Here is a 16726-nt window from a genome sequence, read left to right as displayed (position 1 = left end):
CAGAACAGGATTCCTTTAATACTTGAGTAGCAGGGACTGTGCTAATCAATTTATTCGATCATCATAATAATTCCATAAATTAGGTTTCACTATTCATATTTTGCAGCAGAGGAAAACAAGTCTCCAAAAGTTCAGAGATTAGTCTAGGGCCACAGTGTGGCAAGCAGCAAGCCAGCCTGGGCAGCTCTGATTGCGGATCCCACATCCCAGCCCAGGGCATGACGGGTTGTGAACCAGTCCTGAGGGGGAAGTGTTAGAGTCCTGAAGCTGGGGATCTTCAGACATCATGGATTCCACCCCCTCATTTACCAATAAGGAGGCTGAGCTTCTGGGAACGGGTGGCTGCCTCAAAATCATGTAGGAAGTGTTGTCAGAAAATGTTAGAAAGCAAACCTTGTTCTTATCTCCCTTTCCCAGGATGGCAGGGGTGCTTGTACCCTGAAGGTTGGTACCAGATGCTACAGCGTGGGAAGATCTGCCCTCCCTGCCAGGGCCTGTGGGGGTCCAATCTTCATCATCCTAGGGCAGTTTCTTTTCTGCCATTCTTCTCCGTGATGCCTTGGGGCACCCTCCTCTGGGTTGGCTTCCTCCCTGATCTGGCCCTGGGGGCTGGGACCTTCACCGTCGGGGTGCTGGGTCCCTGGGACTGTGATCCCATCTTCGCCCAGGCCTTCCCCAGTGCGGCTGCCCAGCTGGCTGTGGACCGAGTCAACCAGGACTCGTCACTGGTGCTGGACTCACAGTTGGCCTCCGTGGTCCTTCCCACAGACTGTGACACTCCTCATGCCCTGGCCACATTCCTGACCCACAGGAGCACTGTAGCTGCCTTTGTGGGCCCTGTCAATCCTGGTTACTGCCCAGCAGCAGCCCTGCTGGCCCAAGGCTGGGGCAAGACCCTCTTCTCCTGGGCATGTGGGGCTCTGGAAGGAGGGAGTGAGCTGGTGCCCACCTTGCCTTCGGCTGCCCATGTGTTGCTGTCCATCATGAGACACTTTGGTTGGGCTCGAGTGGCCATTGTGTCCTCCCACCAGGACATTTGGGTGGCCACCGCCCGGCAGGTGGCCATGACTCTCAGGATGCATGGGTTGCCTGTGGGGCTGGTGACCTCTCTGGGACCTGGGGAGCAGGGGACCACAGAGGTCCTGAAACAGCTCTGCAGTGTGGACGGCCTGAAAAGTAAGTGTATGCGGGTCCTTCCCCCGTGGGAAGCTTGGACTTCCTATGACTGACTACACAAGGCATGGGACCAAGCACTTGGCAATGAACCTACATTTAACCTCCCAGCAGCTTTGTGAGCTAGTCCTGCTGAGGTGTGTACTATACCTTATAGCTCAAGGAAGTAATGTGTCCAAGTCACACACCTGGCAAGTGGTGCCAGAGCCAGATTTTGAGCTCTGATTCTTGCATTGGCTATAGAGTGGGAGCTGAGAGCTTTTTTGGTTCTTGCTTGGTACAGTGAGGTAAATGAGGATCAGCAGTACCCCAGGAAGGGAGTTAGAGCCAATGTTTATTTTATTTCTTGGAATTAGAGTTCTAACATTCATGGACTTGTTGATTGATCAGTTGACTACTCACATTTCTCAAGACCCACCCCCCAATCCTATGCGGGGTTGCATGGGTAAACAAGACAGAAATAGTGACTGGTCTCTCTAAGGGGGAAATGTTTAATGGGCAAGCGGGTGCATAGCAGGTGCTTATGATGGAGAAGTCAAAGCCACCCCAGGGAGCAGAGACTTGGAGAAGAGGAGGAGGCCTGGCGCCAGGCCTGTGGGATCTGGAAGGCTTCTTGGAGGAGGTGACATTCCAACTGTCTTCAAGGGAGTAATTAACCAGGGAGAGGAGTGGTGGGCAGAGTGTAGGGGAGAGGTAGTACCTGAAAGATAAAAGGGACCTTAGATTTCATCTAGATTTGGGTTTTTCAGACTGTGAGTTGTGGCCCAGTTGAGTTTAAAAGACAATTTAATGAATCAAGAGTAGCATCACACATAGAAAAAAAAAAAAGAAAAGAAAAAGAAAAAAAGGGAATAGAAGAAGATAAAGAGGAATAGGATTGAGAGGAGTGGAAGAAAACAGAAACAGCAGGAGTACCTGTGAGTGTGCATCGCATGCAGGGGCAGGGAAACCTGTCCTGTGAAACTTCCCTTCAGTTTGTGGGAACACTCAAGCTTGAAGTACTCACTCCGGGAGCACACGAGGGCAAAAGCGTTTTGTACTGTTGGCTGCTGACAGCACATTTGAAAGACACTGACACCAGACGGCATGTTCTATATTTGAGGAAATCGAGGCCAGCGCCAGCAAGGAGGGGCAGGCTGAGCAGCCTCTGAGCTGGTGTTAGGTTAGGGCATCAGAGCCAAGTGAGAATGAGGCACGACCCAGGTGTGCCCTCTGCACCCCTAGGAATGGCGCCTCACTTCTCTGAGCCCTGAGCTGCAATGAGGATAACGAAATCCCCCTTACAGGGTCACAGGAAGGTGTGTGTGGCCAAGTGCGTTGTAAATACTTTGTTCAACCAAGTCGCAGGGCACTGTGCCTGCCCCTGGCCCAGCTCTGGGGACACGAGGGGTGGGGGGAGCTGAAGTCTGTCAGGATAGATGTCCACACAGGGCACAGAGGAGCCCATGGGGCTGGGGGTGGGGAGGGATTCACAGAGGAGGTAACATAAGGTTGAGCCCGAAATGAGAAGGCAGAGGGGCAGCAAGGGCAGAGGGATGGCGATAGCATGTTCACGACTAGAATGAATAGACCGCTCTGTGTCTGTGGGTAGCGGGGGTGGGGGAAGCTGCAACAGACTCCCTTTCTACCCCATTCCAGCCATAGTGCTGGTTCACAGGAGCCTCGAGGCAGAGTGGTTATGGACACATTTTTTTGGAGTTAGATGACCAGAGACCCACTTCTGCCTCTACCTCCTCAGCTGTGTGACCTCTCTGTGCAATAGTTTCCTCAACAATGACCTGCAGTTACTGAAAGCTCCTACCTTAGAGTGTGAAATGAGACAGGGTACTGCAGATAAAGGGCTTTGAACAGTGCCCAGCATACACAGAGCGCACAGCTCACAATCAGTGCCCTCCCAGGAACCTGTCAGTCACTTCCTCCCACTTGTGGGGATCAGCTCCTCCTTGTGGCCAAATGCAGAACAGTGCCTCCGGCTCCCAGGAGATTGTTGGGTTTTGGTGGGAAAGACAGAAACCCAGAGACAGAGGAAGCCTGAATCTATTTCCTCCCTACCCTCAACAAAGGCCGGGACTCCAGGCTAGACTTCCACATGAGGAGAGATCCTCAGGCTCCAACAAAGAGCCCCTTGGCTTTCCTTGTTGGCTTTGCTTTCCTGAAATTTCTGGAGAAAGGGGCTGCAGTAGTCACTGGCCACTTTTTGGTTGGAGCTGTAGATCTGGTCAGGACCCATGATTCAGAAGACCCATGCCTTGGGCAGGGGCTCCCTTCTGTCTCGGGCGTCTGGGTCTGAAATTGGCTGTCATATCACTGAGCACCTATTTCTCTGACTAAAGCAAAGGGGAAGGTTTTCATGTCTGCTTAGGCCTTGAGACACCACCAGGGCCACAGAGATTGCAAACCAATGATGAATAGATAAACAAAACACGGTCTATCTACACAGGGGAATAGCATGCTGCCAGGAAAGGGAATGACATTCTGCTCCAGCTACTCCATGGCTGAGCCTGGAGCACATTATGTGGAGTGCAAGAAGCCAGTCATAAATGACCACATACTGCAGGATTCCATTTGTGGAATCATGATAGGACCAGATTTAGCAAATCCACAGAGACAGAAAGTCGATTGGTGGTGAGCTAGGGCTAGGGAAAGAGAAGATTGGGGAGGGACTGCTAAGAGGAAAGCGCTTCCTTTGGGGTGATGAAAATGTTCTAGAATTAAACAGTGCTATTAAATAGAATTAAATAGTTTCACAGCTTTGTGAATATACAAAAACCACTCAATTGAATGCTTTTTAAAAAAGATTTATTTATTTTTATACAAGAACTGAGGTACAGGCCAGTGGTGTGGGAGGGTGAGAGGATTCACCAGAGACAGAGCAGGGAGCAGAGCAGGCAGACGGCCCAAAAGACACTGCTGAGGGGAGAAGCAGACAAGACAGGAGAGGTCTGCCACACCATGGGGGTATCTCCCTGGCTGGCCGGGAGTTAAATCTGTGCTGCAGAGGCTGCGGACAGCTTCACAGCGCTGCGTTCAACCCACTGTGCCACCAGGGAGGCCCTGAATTGAATGCTTTTAATGGATGTGAGTTATCTCAATTTTTAAGAAAACTCTAAAAACTGTGAACCAGCCTGCCCAGGTTCAAATGGGAGACAGCCTGCCCAGGTTCAAATGCTGAGTTTCCTAGGATGGTGGTTAACATATCCTGGGGGTGACTCCTAGCCTCTCTGCACCTCAGCTGACAGTAGTTCATGATAAACATACTTCCCAGTGCTGTCATAATGCGGAAAGACTAAATGTTTGCAAAAGTAATTCAGGATAACACATAGCAAGTTGTTGATAAATCTCAGCAGTGGTCAGGGCCAGGGGATGGAGGGAGGGTGGGTCAAATGATTGGATGGGCAGCCAGAAGGACGTGTGAGCATGAAATACCATCAGTTGAAGGGAATTTTTTTTCTCACCGGTTGAGCCCTGATTTGGTGGCCATGGCTGTTACTGTTAGACAGGGAGCAGATGAGGGGAAATTTTGCTTTCCCCCAGATTGATGGGAGGCAGAGGGAAACTGTCAGCAGAAGGAGGGGGCAAACCTGAACATTCTGAGCAGCCCCCAGGGGCCAGACTCCAGGGCTTCAGGGCAGGCCTGCCAAGGTGAGCCTGCCCCCTCTGTCTGCAGTCGTGGTGCTGTGCATGCACTCGGCGCTCCTGGGGGGCTCCGAGCAGACGGCCCTGTTGAGCCAAGCCTGGGCCCAGGGCCTGGCAGACGGGAGGCTGGTCTTCCTGCCCTACGACACCATGCTCTTCGCCTTGCCCTACCGCAACCGCTCCTACCCAGCCCTGGGTGATGGCGGACCCCTGCAGGCGGTCTACGATGCTGTGCTCACCATCAGCCTGGAGTCCGTTCCTGCTGACAAGGCCTTCAAAGCTGCTGGGGTCAGCGCAGAGGAGGCTGCTTGCTGGGAGCCAGAGCAGGTAGGTCAGTGCAGACCTCCCACGGGCCCACACAGGTACGCATGTGCTCCCCACCTGCTCCAGGCTGCCTGGCTCCACTGTGGGCACATGGCCTGTCCCTTATTTGACAAAGTGCATGGTCCCAGAGTATAGTCTCTCTCTCTCTCTCTCTCCTTCCTTCTTATTGCCCATATTCACTCTTTTGACCTGCCTCATCATTTTTTCTGTTATGTCTCTCTTGCTTCTATTTTTCTACCTCCAACTCATTGCTCTAATTCCCATCTACTCTTTCTCTTGCAAACATTCTTCTTCTTTCTCTGAATTTTGAGCAAAATGTGAAGATCAGACAGAGACTGTTGGGAGGGTGGGAGGGAGGGAGGCTTTCTGAAGTCACTGCTGGGCATGTGAAGGGGGAATGGTGTGTGGCTGCCAGCTCAGTTGGCTTGGGGCTCAGCTGCTTGAGTCTCCTTCAGGGTGTCTGCTTCCTGGTGACAAGTAGACCAGTGTCTGGAGTTGGTGACAGGCATGCAGATGCTGGTGGGAGGCCATTCAAATAGTCATTTATCTGATAAATGGCCCTCATGTGCTACTGTGCCTGTCTCGGTCATGGCGATGGACAAGACTTATCTGACCTTCAAGGAACTTCTATTCTATTGGGGGAAACAGACCGTGTAACATGAAAACCAAGTTCAAATAGTAATAATGTGCTAAGAAAATACAACAGGATAGAGTGATAAGAGTGGCTGGGGTGGACATCGAGAAAGAGCGTACACAGAGAGACCCGCTCTGGGGAAGTGGCACTGGAGCGTAGCGCTGAACGGTAGCGGCAACAGGCAGGCTGTGGATGGACAGTTACCCAGCTGGAAATGGCAAGTGCAAAGGCCCTGAGGCAGCATGAGCTCCAATGGCCACAGGAACAGGCAGAACGGAGTATGGAGCGGCTGGGCTCTCAAGCATAGGGGTGAGAGGAGCTGGAGATAAACTTGGGCCCTCACTACGAGAGGCACTCAAGCCAGGATGAGGAATCGGAACTTTTCAAAGGTGAAATGAGAAACACCATGAGTGATTTAATTATTTTTTTTAATTATTTGGTTTATTTATTTATTTTTTAAATCACTTTGCTTGCTTCACGGGGAGGGCCAGATTGAGCCAGGAGGACCTTAGGAGGCTCCTGTGTGGTCCAGGGGACCCACTAGAGGGGCTGGCTGGCACCCAGGTGTGGGCATAGAGGCCGTGGGAAGACAGTGGGTTAGGAGTAAATTCTGAAAAAGAAAGCAGTAAAAAGCTTGATGGTGAACTGAGGACAGAAAGAAAGGTGTGGGGAATCATGCTGGAGCTTGCAACACTGTTCAGGTGGTAGATCCATTTCCTAAAATGTGGGAGGAGCGGGGTTTGATAGATAGAACCAGACAGAACCTCTAGAAGCAGAACTTCTTATTTGGACATATTAGGTTGACGTGATAGGCCTGGGGACATCAGATCTGGTGGTGGTGGTGCTTGTCATGATGGTGGTGGCCGGGGGGACAGTGAGGCTGCTGAGGGGAGCTGAGGTAATGGAGGGACCGAAGAGAGGACTGTATTGGGGTAAGGAGAAGGAAAAGGGAAAGTAATCCAAATATTTGCTGCTGGCAGGTGTTCAGAACTCAGAGATGTCTGGAAATCTGTGCCAGGGAGTGATGGGATTAAAGGATCCTCTCTTCCTCAGGTGTCCCCCCTCTTTGGAACCATCTATGATGCCGTGGTGCTGCTGGCCCATGCTCTGAACCGCTCTGAGAGCCATAGGACGGGGCTCTCGGGGGCCCACTTAGGGGACCACATAAGGACTCTGGATGTGGCTGGCTGTGGCCAGAGGATTCGGACAGATGAGAAGGGCAGGAGGCTGGCTCAGTACGTGATCCTGGACACAGATGGTCAAGGAAGCCAGCTGGTCCCCACCCACATCCTGGACACAGGCACATGGCAAGTGCAGCCGCTGGGCAGGGCCATACACTTTCCTGGAGGCGTCCCACCGGCCAGAGACTCCAAATGCTGGTTTGACCCCAACACATTATGCATGAGAGGTAATTCTTCATTCATCCATCTACCCATCTGTCCATCATCCATCCATCCATCATCCATCCACCCATTCATCCCTTTGTCCATTTGTCCGTCTGTCCATCCATCCATCCATCCATCCACCCATCCATCCATCCGCCTATTGGTCCATCCATGCACCATCCATTCTTTGAGCCTCTGCATATGACAGTCTTATATGCATCAAGAAAAGGTACAAAGAAGAGACTTGACACTGTTGAAAAGACTAAACCAACCGTTGCAAAGTGCCAGGAAAGCCTGGCAAGGCCTCCCCTCAGCTGAGCAGGGCTAGAGCATTTGCTGCAGGTGCCCCCATCTCTCAGTCTCCTAAACCACACAGCAGCCTTGTGACAAGGTCATTGCCCTCTGCGGGCCCCAGCAGAAAACTGAAGCTCTGAAAAGTTTGGTGACTTGCCCAAGGTCACGCAGCTGAGGTTACTCCATTCCCAAATCTACTGACTACAAGTGCAGAATTTCTCTTATTTTATGACCACAGGGAAGTGAGACATTATTCTGATGCCTAAACTTGTATCCATCCCAGAGTTTCAGCCCCGATGAAACTGTACCCACAGACTCGTGCTTAGATATACAAAGCTAAACACACACATTAGTGTGCGAGCAAGTGTCCACACCCTGAGGTGCACCTGCTTACAGCTCTGTTGGTGGGTGAACTCAGGTTTGACCAGGCTTCCCTTTGTCCCTGCCCTGCCCCAAACCTCACCTCTCCTTGCCCTTCCTACAAGGGCACCCAGCATGGCCTCCTGCTTGTGGCCCTGCCCAGAGTGGTCACGGTGGACCTCTCCACGCACTGCCCCCAGACGCTGCCCTCGGTCTTCCTTCTGCTCTGCTCTCCCTTGAACGCACCAGGCGCGCTCCTGTTTCAGAACTTTTGTGCTGGCCTCTCCCTAAGCCCGGAATGTTCTCTCACCACATGTGCACGCGTGTTCCCTCACCTCCTCCCGATCTGGGCTCAACGCTTCCTTCCGAGGGTCTTGGGTGAGAGACAGGGCGCTGCAGTGATGGGACGCCAGAGCAAAACCACGGGGTCAGCCACTCATCCGCCTGTTTCCTCCTCTGCAAAATTGTGAGCATGGCCATAGCGCCCTCCAGGGGTCGTTGCCAGGAATAACGGCATTGGTGTGCAAGCCCCGTAGACCAGGCGCTGGGTGCAGCACAATGCACCCCAGCATGATAATAAGTACTGCCAGGCTTGCGCTGCTGTTATTATCATGTGGACAAACTCAGTTGGGGCCCTCAGCAGGGGCAGAGAGAACAGCGCTCCCCTTCTGAGGCCCAGAGGGCATGGTCCTCTTCCAAGAACGGGGCCTGGCATCTTACCATTCTGCCAGCCCAGACAGATGCCAGGGCTGTCCAAGCAAAGTAGACCCCAGCAGCCTCCTTCATCCTAGCCTGACGTGACGGCTGGAGATTTGGATTCAGGATAAGGAGGGCTCGCGGAGTGAGTGGCGGGGGAGCTGACCCCCAAAGCAGGCAGCGCGTGGCCCACGGGGGACACGCAAGAGGCTAACGATGGACAGAGACATTTTTATTCAGCACCTGCTCTGTCCAGGCTCTGTTTTAGGTGCCAGGGATACCAGATGAAAGAGGCCGCGCCCTGCCGCCAGCTGTCTTAGTCCAGTGGGAACGCGCCAGAGGTGCCGGCAGGCAGAAGGCCACCGTGTGGTCAGGACTGTAGTGGAGTCCGAGCAGGGCGCGAGGGGCCCTGGGGCAGGGCACTGAGGCGACCACTGGACACAGTGCTGGGACCCAAGGCCTGCACGTGGTGAGCGGCCACGGACACAAGTTCCCAGCCTGGGGCCATTTTGAGCCTCACCCCTGGGGAGGGAGCGGCAGGGTTTGTCCCTATTTCCTAGGCAGCCCTAAGGAGTCAGGGCAGGAACGGAGTGAGGGGTGTCCTCTCTGTGTCATTACTGTTGGGGCTCACGTTTGCCCTGCTTCCCCCGCAGGTTTGCAGCCCCCCGGCAGTCTCCTCTCTCTGGTCCTGGCCTGTGGCTTGTTACTCGCAGGTGGAGCCCTCACTTGCCTTATGAGGTAAGACCTTGTCTGCACCTGAGCCTCGCTCTTGTCCCCCACCCCACACACCCCACAGGGTCTCTCTGCAGGTTGCACAGCCCTGGCAATCTCAAAGGGTTTTCCTTCTTTGTCTCCCATGACAGCCCACACTCCTGTCTACCCTAGAGCCTCGGGTCAGGGCTTTAAGCCATGCCAAGACCATGGGGCCTCCTGAGGATGTCCATTTGAGACCTGAGGAAGAAAGAAACTTGGGCTCTCACATGAGATGGTCCCTTCCTGAGCTTTAGGCTGTGCATCTGTATATGGGGGCTCAGCCAGGATGACCCCCTGGGACCATCCTTCAGTTTTGAAAATTCTTCCTGGGATCTGAGGTCCTCTGTGTCCCTAAGACTTTCATCACTTCCAGGAGGAGGCAGCTCTGGCTGCCCTGTGAGACCTCCAGGCAACTTTGGAACATGAGGCTAGGAACCAGCAGATACCTCAGGCTGGGGGCGCCAGCTCAGAGCTGGGGCCAAGGGGCTCTTTGGAGGCAGGACCCAAAGGCAACTTCTCAGTGCAGCTGGGACTGCTGGGAAAACAGCACAGAAAACAGAGAGAGGGTAGGGAGAGCTTAAACTGAGTGGGTGGTCACTTTCACGCCATCCTCTGCCCTGCGCTTTCTCTCACCTACAGATGGGGCATCCAGCAGCTGCGACTGGTGCGGGGCCCCCATCGGATCCTGCTGACAGCTGAGGAGCTCACCTTCATCCATCGGCCTCTGAGCAGACGGGTGGGTGGGGGAGGCACTGGGCTGGGTGGGCAGGCCAAGAACTGAGGCCTAGTCCAGGCTCTTGACCATGCCTGGCCCCTACAGAGGCTGCATGTGGACAGTGTGAGTGAATCAAGAAGTGTGGCAGATGGAGGAAGCCTGAGGTCAGTGGCCCAGGGGTCATCAAGGAGCTTGCCAGCCCCTCAGGAGCCTACCAATGTGGCCCTGTACCAGGTAAGGGCCTCTACCACTGCCATGCCCAGGCCTGGGAGCCATAGCCAGTGTGGGAAAAGCCTTGGAACCCTCTCCTTTCTGGCCTCTGTGTGCCCTTCTCTGATTACAGACTGGGAAACTGAGGCTTAAAGCAGGGCAGTGACTGTCCTGGGCCCCAGAGCAAGGAGGTGGCAGGGCACAAAGTAAGAAGCAGGACTTGTATCTTCCAGTCTACTGCGGTTCATGGTCTGACCTGGGGCAACACAGGCTTTGCCTGTGTGATCCATACCAGGGCCTCTCTCAGCATGGAGTCCAGCCTAGGTCACCCTCCTGTCTGCTTTGTCAAGAGGCCATGGAACCCAAGCACCCCAGATCCTGCTGTGTGGGGACAGCACCCAGCCCAGCCCAGCCCCTGGGCCAAGGCTGGACCACTGGCTGGCAGGGAAGCTGGAAGGTCAGAGATTAGACCAGCACAATTCTAACCTTGCTAGGACATGGTGCTTTCTCAGGTGCTATGGTTCTCAGATTCTACAACTCACTACTCACTGAAGCCCTGATTCTCAGGGGCGATGAGCAGGGCTGAATTGTTTCCACAGGAAGTGTCATGAAGTTCTTGCCTTTTACCCCACCTCCCCGGGGAATGTCATCTTTTTTCTTATTTCTTTTTTTGTTCTGCTCAAAGGAGGCTTTAATATTGCACAAAGCATGTTCTGTCTGCTTCTCTGAGTTAGCTGACAGGCTTTGAATGAGGCTGAGGAGGCTTCACCCATCGGTGACAAGGGGAGAAGGAGCTGCGGGCACTGCCCACTCTGGGCCAGGCTGGGCAAGGAAAGGGTCCCCGCCTGAGGTCCCTGCCTCTCCCACCCTCCCCCCTGTCCTACCCTTGAGCCACTTCACCGGGTTTGGGTGTCTGGTTGTTAGCTGACGTCAGGGTTGGGAGCCAAACACTGACATGCTTTATGTTCACCATCTCTTTAGCCCTGGTGATATAGGGGGCATGGGGGGTACCATCCTCACTGGACAGAGCTGGAACAGGAGGCTCAGAGAACTGACGCCACCGGCCCGAGGCCACACAGTTAGACAGTGGGGAAGTCAGGATTAGAACCTGGGTCTGAGCCTAGGCTGGGCCCTGCCACTTCCCAGGCTGCAGTAAACACCTAACTTTCATTTCACCGGCCAGGCTCTGCCCAGCTCAGAGCACACAGAAAGGACACATTTATGGAGAGCAAGCTGAGACTGAGAGAGGCCGAGGGATAGGCCTGAGGTCGCATGGCTGGTGAAGAGCAGCGGATGAACTCTTGCTCTTCCTTGAACAGGGAGAGTGGGTGTGGTTGAAGAAGTTTGAAGCTGGCACAGCCCCTGACCTGCGGCCCAGCTGCCTCAGCCTCCTGAGAAAGGTAGGGTGGAGAGAGATGGAAGGGGGTTGGGGGTGCTGGGTGCTGTCAGGAGACCCCTGCTGGTCTGGATGAGTCCTTCCTCAATGGGGATGTCACAGTCACATGACTGTCACCATCACATCCCAGCACACCCAGAGTCACAACATCATCCCAATGTGATCATCACCAAGACCACAGGGCACTGCCCCCTCCATCAATGTCATTAGAAGACATCATCAACATCTCTGAAGGCCCTCTGCCCCTCCACCCCTCCACTCCTTCATCCATTCTTCTTTCCATCCATTTATCTATTCATCTATCCGTCCACTCACCCACCCCCCTCACCACCCATTCTATCCATCCATCCAAACATACGTCTATCCATCCATTCATTCATCTGTCCGTCTCTGTGTCCATCCACCCATCCACCAATCAAAACTTCTGATGTCTCCCTGCTCAGTTCCAACTGGGAGGTAAGGTCTGGGGACAAGATGGGTATTGAACTTGGTTCATCCTTCAAGGAGCTCCTTCTGGTTGCTAAGGTGCCCATTGCTCCAGCAGATGCGGGAGCTGCGACATGAGAACATCACTGCCTGCCTGGGCTTCTTTGTGGCCCCTGGCGTCAGTGCTTTGGTGTTGGAATACTGTGCCCGGGGCAGCCTGGAGGATCTGCTGCGGAACGAGGCCCTGCAGCTGGACTGGACCTTCAAGTCCTCCCTGATACTGGACTTGATCCGCGTGAGCAGCCTCCCTGGGCTTGGAGCTGCAGGGATGGGAGGGGGCACAGGAAAGGGTGGTGAGACAAGAGGTGCCCAGATTTGCCAGACCTGGGCTCTTTCACTTGACCTAAGAAAATCTAAACAGCGTGGCAGAGTGAGGGGAGCGGGAAGATTTCCTGGGGTCTGGGAGAATTCTAAGAGGACCAGGGGCTCGTCTCACTCATACAGCCCAACGGAGGCCCATTTTGTCCACTGCAGGGCATGCGGTATCTGCACCATCGACATTTCCCTCATGGCCGCCTCAAGTCCCGAAACTGTGTAGTGGATGGACGCTTTGTGCTGAAGGTCACTGACCACGGTTATGCGGAACTGCTGGATGCGCAGCGGACTCCCTGCCCCAGGCCGGCCTCGGAAGGTCAGCTCTGGGGCGGGTAGGAGGCTGCCAGGAGGCCTCTGAAACAGATGTGTGTGAGGCGGTGGGGTTGGGGGATCACCTCCTGCCCTCTGAACCATGACCTAGAGTTGATGGTTTTTCCTCTGGCTGGGAATGGGGAGAACAGAAGCATCTCCTTCCAGAATCATGTGGAAGGTCAATGGAGCCACAAGCAGAAAGCGCCTGGTCAGGAGGGTCAGGGGGTGATCCAATGCGGCCTGGCCCTGTGATTGCAGAGCTGCTGTGGACAGCTCCAGAACTGCTACGGTGCCCTGGGGCACCCAGGAGGGGCACCCTCAAAGGAGATGTCTTCAGCATCGGCATCATCCTGCAGGAGGTCTTGACTCGAGGCCCGCCCTACTGCTCCTCGGGGCTCTCGGCAGAAGGTACGGAGTCTTCCTCCTCCCTTGGCCAGTCCCTGATGAGAGTCCCCATGTAGTTAGGGAGCTCGGAGACCGCCACGAAACCCAGGCTTAAAAATAACCAAATAGACACACAAGCCTGGTTTGACCATGAGTATTGGATTTCTTTGCCTTAAGCCAGGTAACTAAGCAGCTCCAGGAATAAATACGTGTTTCTGGGTGAAAGTTCTATCTGGTTCCTCTTTCTCCCAGTGCCATTGTGGAGGGTGCAGGTGACCAAGTCACTTGCCCCGACATAGTCTGTGTCAACACAGGCCTCACCTACTTACTGAGTGAGGAATGACTTACCTGTTCTGAGCCTTGGCCTCCTCATCTTTAAAATGGGGATCCAATAAAAATGTACCTGGCATCTTGCCCATATCTGATATGGCCAAGCTATTCGAATATGGAGACTTGGTCCTCTGCCCGGGTGGGGTGCCTTCAAGAGCATCTTTGTCCCCATCTTTTTGGGTGTATGGCGTAACCACTCACACCTTCCCCATTATCACCTTGTCTTAGACATTCTCTCTCTTTGTAGGAATATCTCCTCCTCATCTGAGTTTTCTTTTAGGGATTGCAGCTACTCCTCCAGCTGTCCCTCTGTAGTCTCTGTCCAGTTCTGGGGACCTGTCCCCCCAGAACTCCTGACATCTCAGCCATAGTCAGGGCAGTGATGGAGCCAAGCCCACCTTCCCCTCCACTCTTCGTGCATAATCTCTAACTCATAAAGAGCCTGGTCCTGCTTCCTTTCTCCACAAAGCACTGCTTAGAGAATAATGAGCATTCCTGGCCCCAAATTTATGAGGTGGGGGAGCGGGAAGGGGAGGGGCCTTTGTTGGGCCATTTGTTCAACCGTCCTGAGCTGCCCCCACCCGGTCCGCCTGCTGGACAGGCGAGGACCAGCCAGATGGCGTTTGAAAGTCCTGCTGCCCATGTGGGGTCCACAGGCCAGGTCTCCCCCAGGCTTTAGGTATAGGGACCAGGCCCAGGACCTCATGGCCACCCTTAGATTGGGGTGTGAGTCCAAGGCCTACTACTTCCTGGGTGTGCTTCCCCGGCCTCAGGGAAGTCTTGTTAAGAACACAGGATTTGAAAGACACCAGCCTAAGCCCAGCTGTGAGCCTGTTCACCTCACGACTTTGAGTCAATCGCTTTTGCACTCTCAGTTTCCTCATCTGTAAATGGGAACCATGAGGCCTGCCTCCCAGAGCAGATGTGAGGATTCAGTGATGCTTTAGACAACGTGCCAGGTTTTCATGGGCACTTAATAAATACCTGCTTGGGTGGCTTCAGGGGGCTGCTCACAGGTGATCCCAGGGCCTGCCCTGCTCACCCTCTTGGAAGCAGGCCTGCTTCCTCTCAGATGACATCTTTTTAAGATGCTGGATGTGTCTGCACTTGCAGTCTCCAGACAAGGAGGGCGACTGCACTCTTTTCAGAGGGGATGCAATGGGGACTCAGAGAGGAGAAAAGAGGAAACCTTGGCCTGGGATTTGGGCACAAGTCCCCTGACCTACGCTCAGTCTTTTGCCCTCACGCTCTTGGGTCATCTCTGGAGCATCTTCCCAGAGCTCCACTATGGAGCTGATGGTGCAGCCCCTTATGCCGCTCCCCGCTCCCCGCCCCCCACCGGTCCGCAGCACCGCGGGTCCGTAGCTGCGAGGCACTGTGTGTACCCGTGGGCCTGGTGCAGTGAGGAAACATGAACCTTCCCCGCCTGGCTCGGTGCTCTGCAGCGCACTCACATCTGGGCCTCCCTGTGAATGTCAGGAGAGGCTAGAGTCTCACATGCTATTTGGCTTTTAATATCTGCGGATCGAAAAAATACCCCAAGACAAAAATCTGCTTTGAAATCGGCAACAGTTTGAAGTGGATTTGTATTTTATTCATCACGACACTATCTGAATACTTTTGAAGAAAAGAGTATGTGTGGTGTGTTATTGGTTCCATCTGCACACACTCCTTTGCAAGGACAGGCAGATTCCCAGCCCTTCCCCCAGGAGGACTTGGGCCCAATGCCTCTGGCACCTGGGAAAGTGGGCAGATGAGAGATCAGGCCAAGTTCTAGGGTTTTTTACCAGCCCTGTGGCTGTGAGAGACCTCCCCTCCCCCCAAACCTCAGTTGCCTTTGTCTGTAAAATGGGACAATGACTCACATACTACCCCTCAATAGGAAAGTCAACAAAGGCATGAGAGGGAGATTGAAATCCAAAAAAAAAGCTTGTGCTCGCAGCTCCACGGCCTCCTCCTCACCTCCTCTCTTGGGTGAGGAGGATCCCAGCCCCACTCAGAAAGGTTAACCTGCTACACTTCATCACAGCCCTCTGGGGTCTGTACTAATGTCATCTCCCCTCCCAATCTTTTTCTTGAAAGCTGAAGTTTTAGACTTTTAAAAAAAGATTTATTTATTTATGCATACAAAAAAAACCTGGGGTGCAGGCCAGAGGTGTGAGGGGGTGAAAGGATTCACCAGAGACAGAATGGGGAGCAGAACAGGCAGACTGACTGAAATACACTGTTGAGGGGAGCAGTGGGAGAGTCAGGAGAGGTCTGCTGCACCTTGTGGGTCAGCTCTCTGGCCGGCCGGGGATCTAACTCTTCTGCAGCTAGCTTCACAGTACGGTGCTTAATCCCCTGCGTCACCAGGGAGGCCCCTTTAGACTTTATTGAGATTGGGATATGGTGATGGTTTCTCTGGCAAGCATTATTCGCTGCAGCTGGAATGGAGACTATTATGTGTTTTACTCAGGGTGAAAATAACGAAGAGCAAGATGTCATTAGCCCAATAGGCCAACTTTATTTGGGAGGAGGTATAATTGACAGATAACATTATATTACTTTCAGGTGTACAGCATGATATTTCAATATTTGTACATATTGCAAAGTGATCACCTCAATATGTCTAGCCAGTCGCCAGAGTTTATAGCTATATAACATATGGCAACAAATTTTTTTTGTGAGAACTTGTAAGACTTATTTTCTTAACTTTCAAATATGTGTTACAGTATAAAACTATAGTTTCCATGCTGTACATTACTATTATGCCCCTTTATCGGTGAGGAAATTGAGCATCTGAGAGGTGACATAGCCTGTGCTCAGCGTGACTGCAGAGTCTGGGAGACCCCTCCATGAACTTGGTGCCCAACCCCTCTTCCTCCTTTTGAATCCCTCGGCTCTCCCACCTGCATAGCAGCTGCCTGCATTGGGTTTATTTCCACAAGGTAGGGAAACTGAGGCACGGGGTGATGGCGAGCAGCAGGGCCAGAATGAGAACACTGATGTGTCTGACCTCAACGTAGGCGGATGGGAGCTGTCACAGGGAGTAGGGGCAGGAAGATGAGGGCCGGGCTTTTCTTGGGAACATAATAATGAAGATGATGATAAGCACAGTCTTGCTTCACACTTGTGGAGAGTTGACTCAGAAGGTCTCCAGGTGGCAGGGCTGGTGGAAAGAGCCACAGTGTCAAGGTTCCCAGCATGCTGCCACTGGCCACGGGGCAACTGCAGTTGTTGCGGGGCCTGGGGCTGGGTGACAACCTCCTGCGCCGGGTGCTTGACAGCCACCATCTCCCTCTACACCCTCTCTGGAAGGCAGTTTGTTAAGCTTGTTTCAC

The 16726-nt window shown here is 53.4% G+C and overlaps 1 protein-coding gene across 1 annotated transcript in view; it reads left to right on the top strand.

Moving 5' to 3' along the window:
• The first annotated feature begins 554 nt into the window (after window positions 1-554).
• LOC119255046 (guanylate cyclase D-like) overlaps window positions 555-16726 on the top strand; it is a 34115-nt gene continuing 17943 nt past the window's right edge. Inside the window, exons 1-10 of the mRNA XM_037522060.1 lie at window positions 555-1176; window positions 4841-5136; window positions 6821-7175; window positions 9156-9240; window positions 9895-9991; window positions 10076-10204; window positions 11500-11580; window positions 12121-12297; window positions 12537-12693; window positions 12948-13097. Coding sequence (XP_037377957.1) covers window positions 555-1176; window positions 4841-5136; window positions 6821-7175; window positions 9156-9240; window positions 9895-9991; window positions 10076-10204; window positions 11500-11580; window positions 12121-12297; window positions 12537-12693; window positions 12948-13097 — 2149 coding nt within the window. The remainder of the gene's footprint in view (window positions 1177-4840; window positions 5137-6820; window positions 7176-9155; window positions 9241-9894; window positions 9992-10075; window positions 10205-11499; window positions 11581-12120; window positions 12298-12536; window positions 12694-12947; window positions 13098-16726) is intronic.

This window comes from Talpa occidentalis, unplaced genomic scaffold (assembly GCF_014898055.3).
Source record: "Talpa occidentalis isolate TD23 unplaced genomic scaffold, MPIMG_talOcc4v2.1 talOcc4.3, whole genome shotgun sequence".
Classification (NCBI taxonomy): Eukaryota; Metazoa; Chordata; class Mammalia; order Eulipotyphla; family Talpidae; genus Talpa; species Talpa occidentalis.
This window is presented reverse-complemented; position numbering and strand designations above follow the sequence as displayed.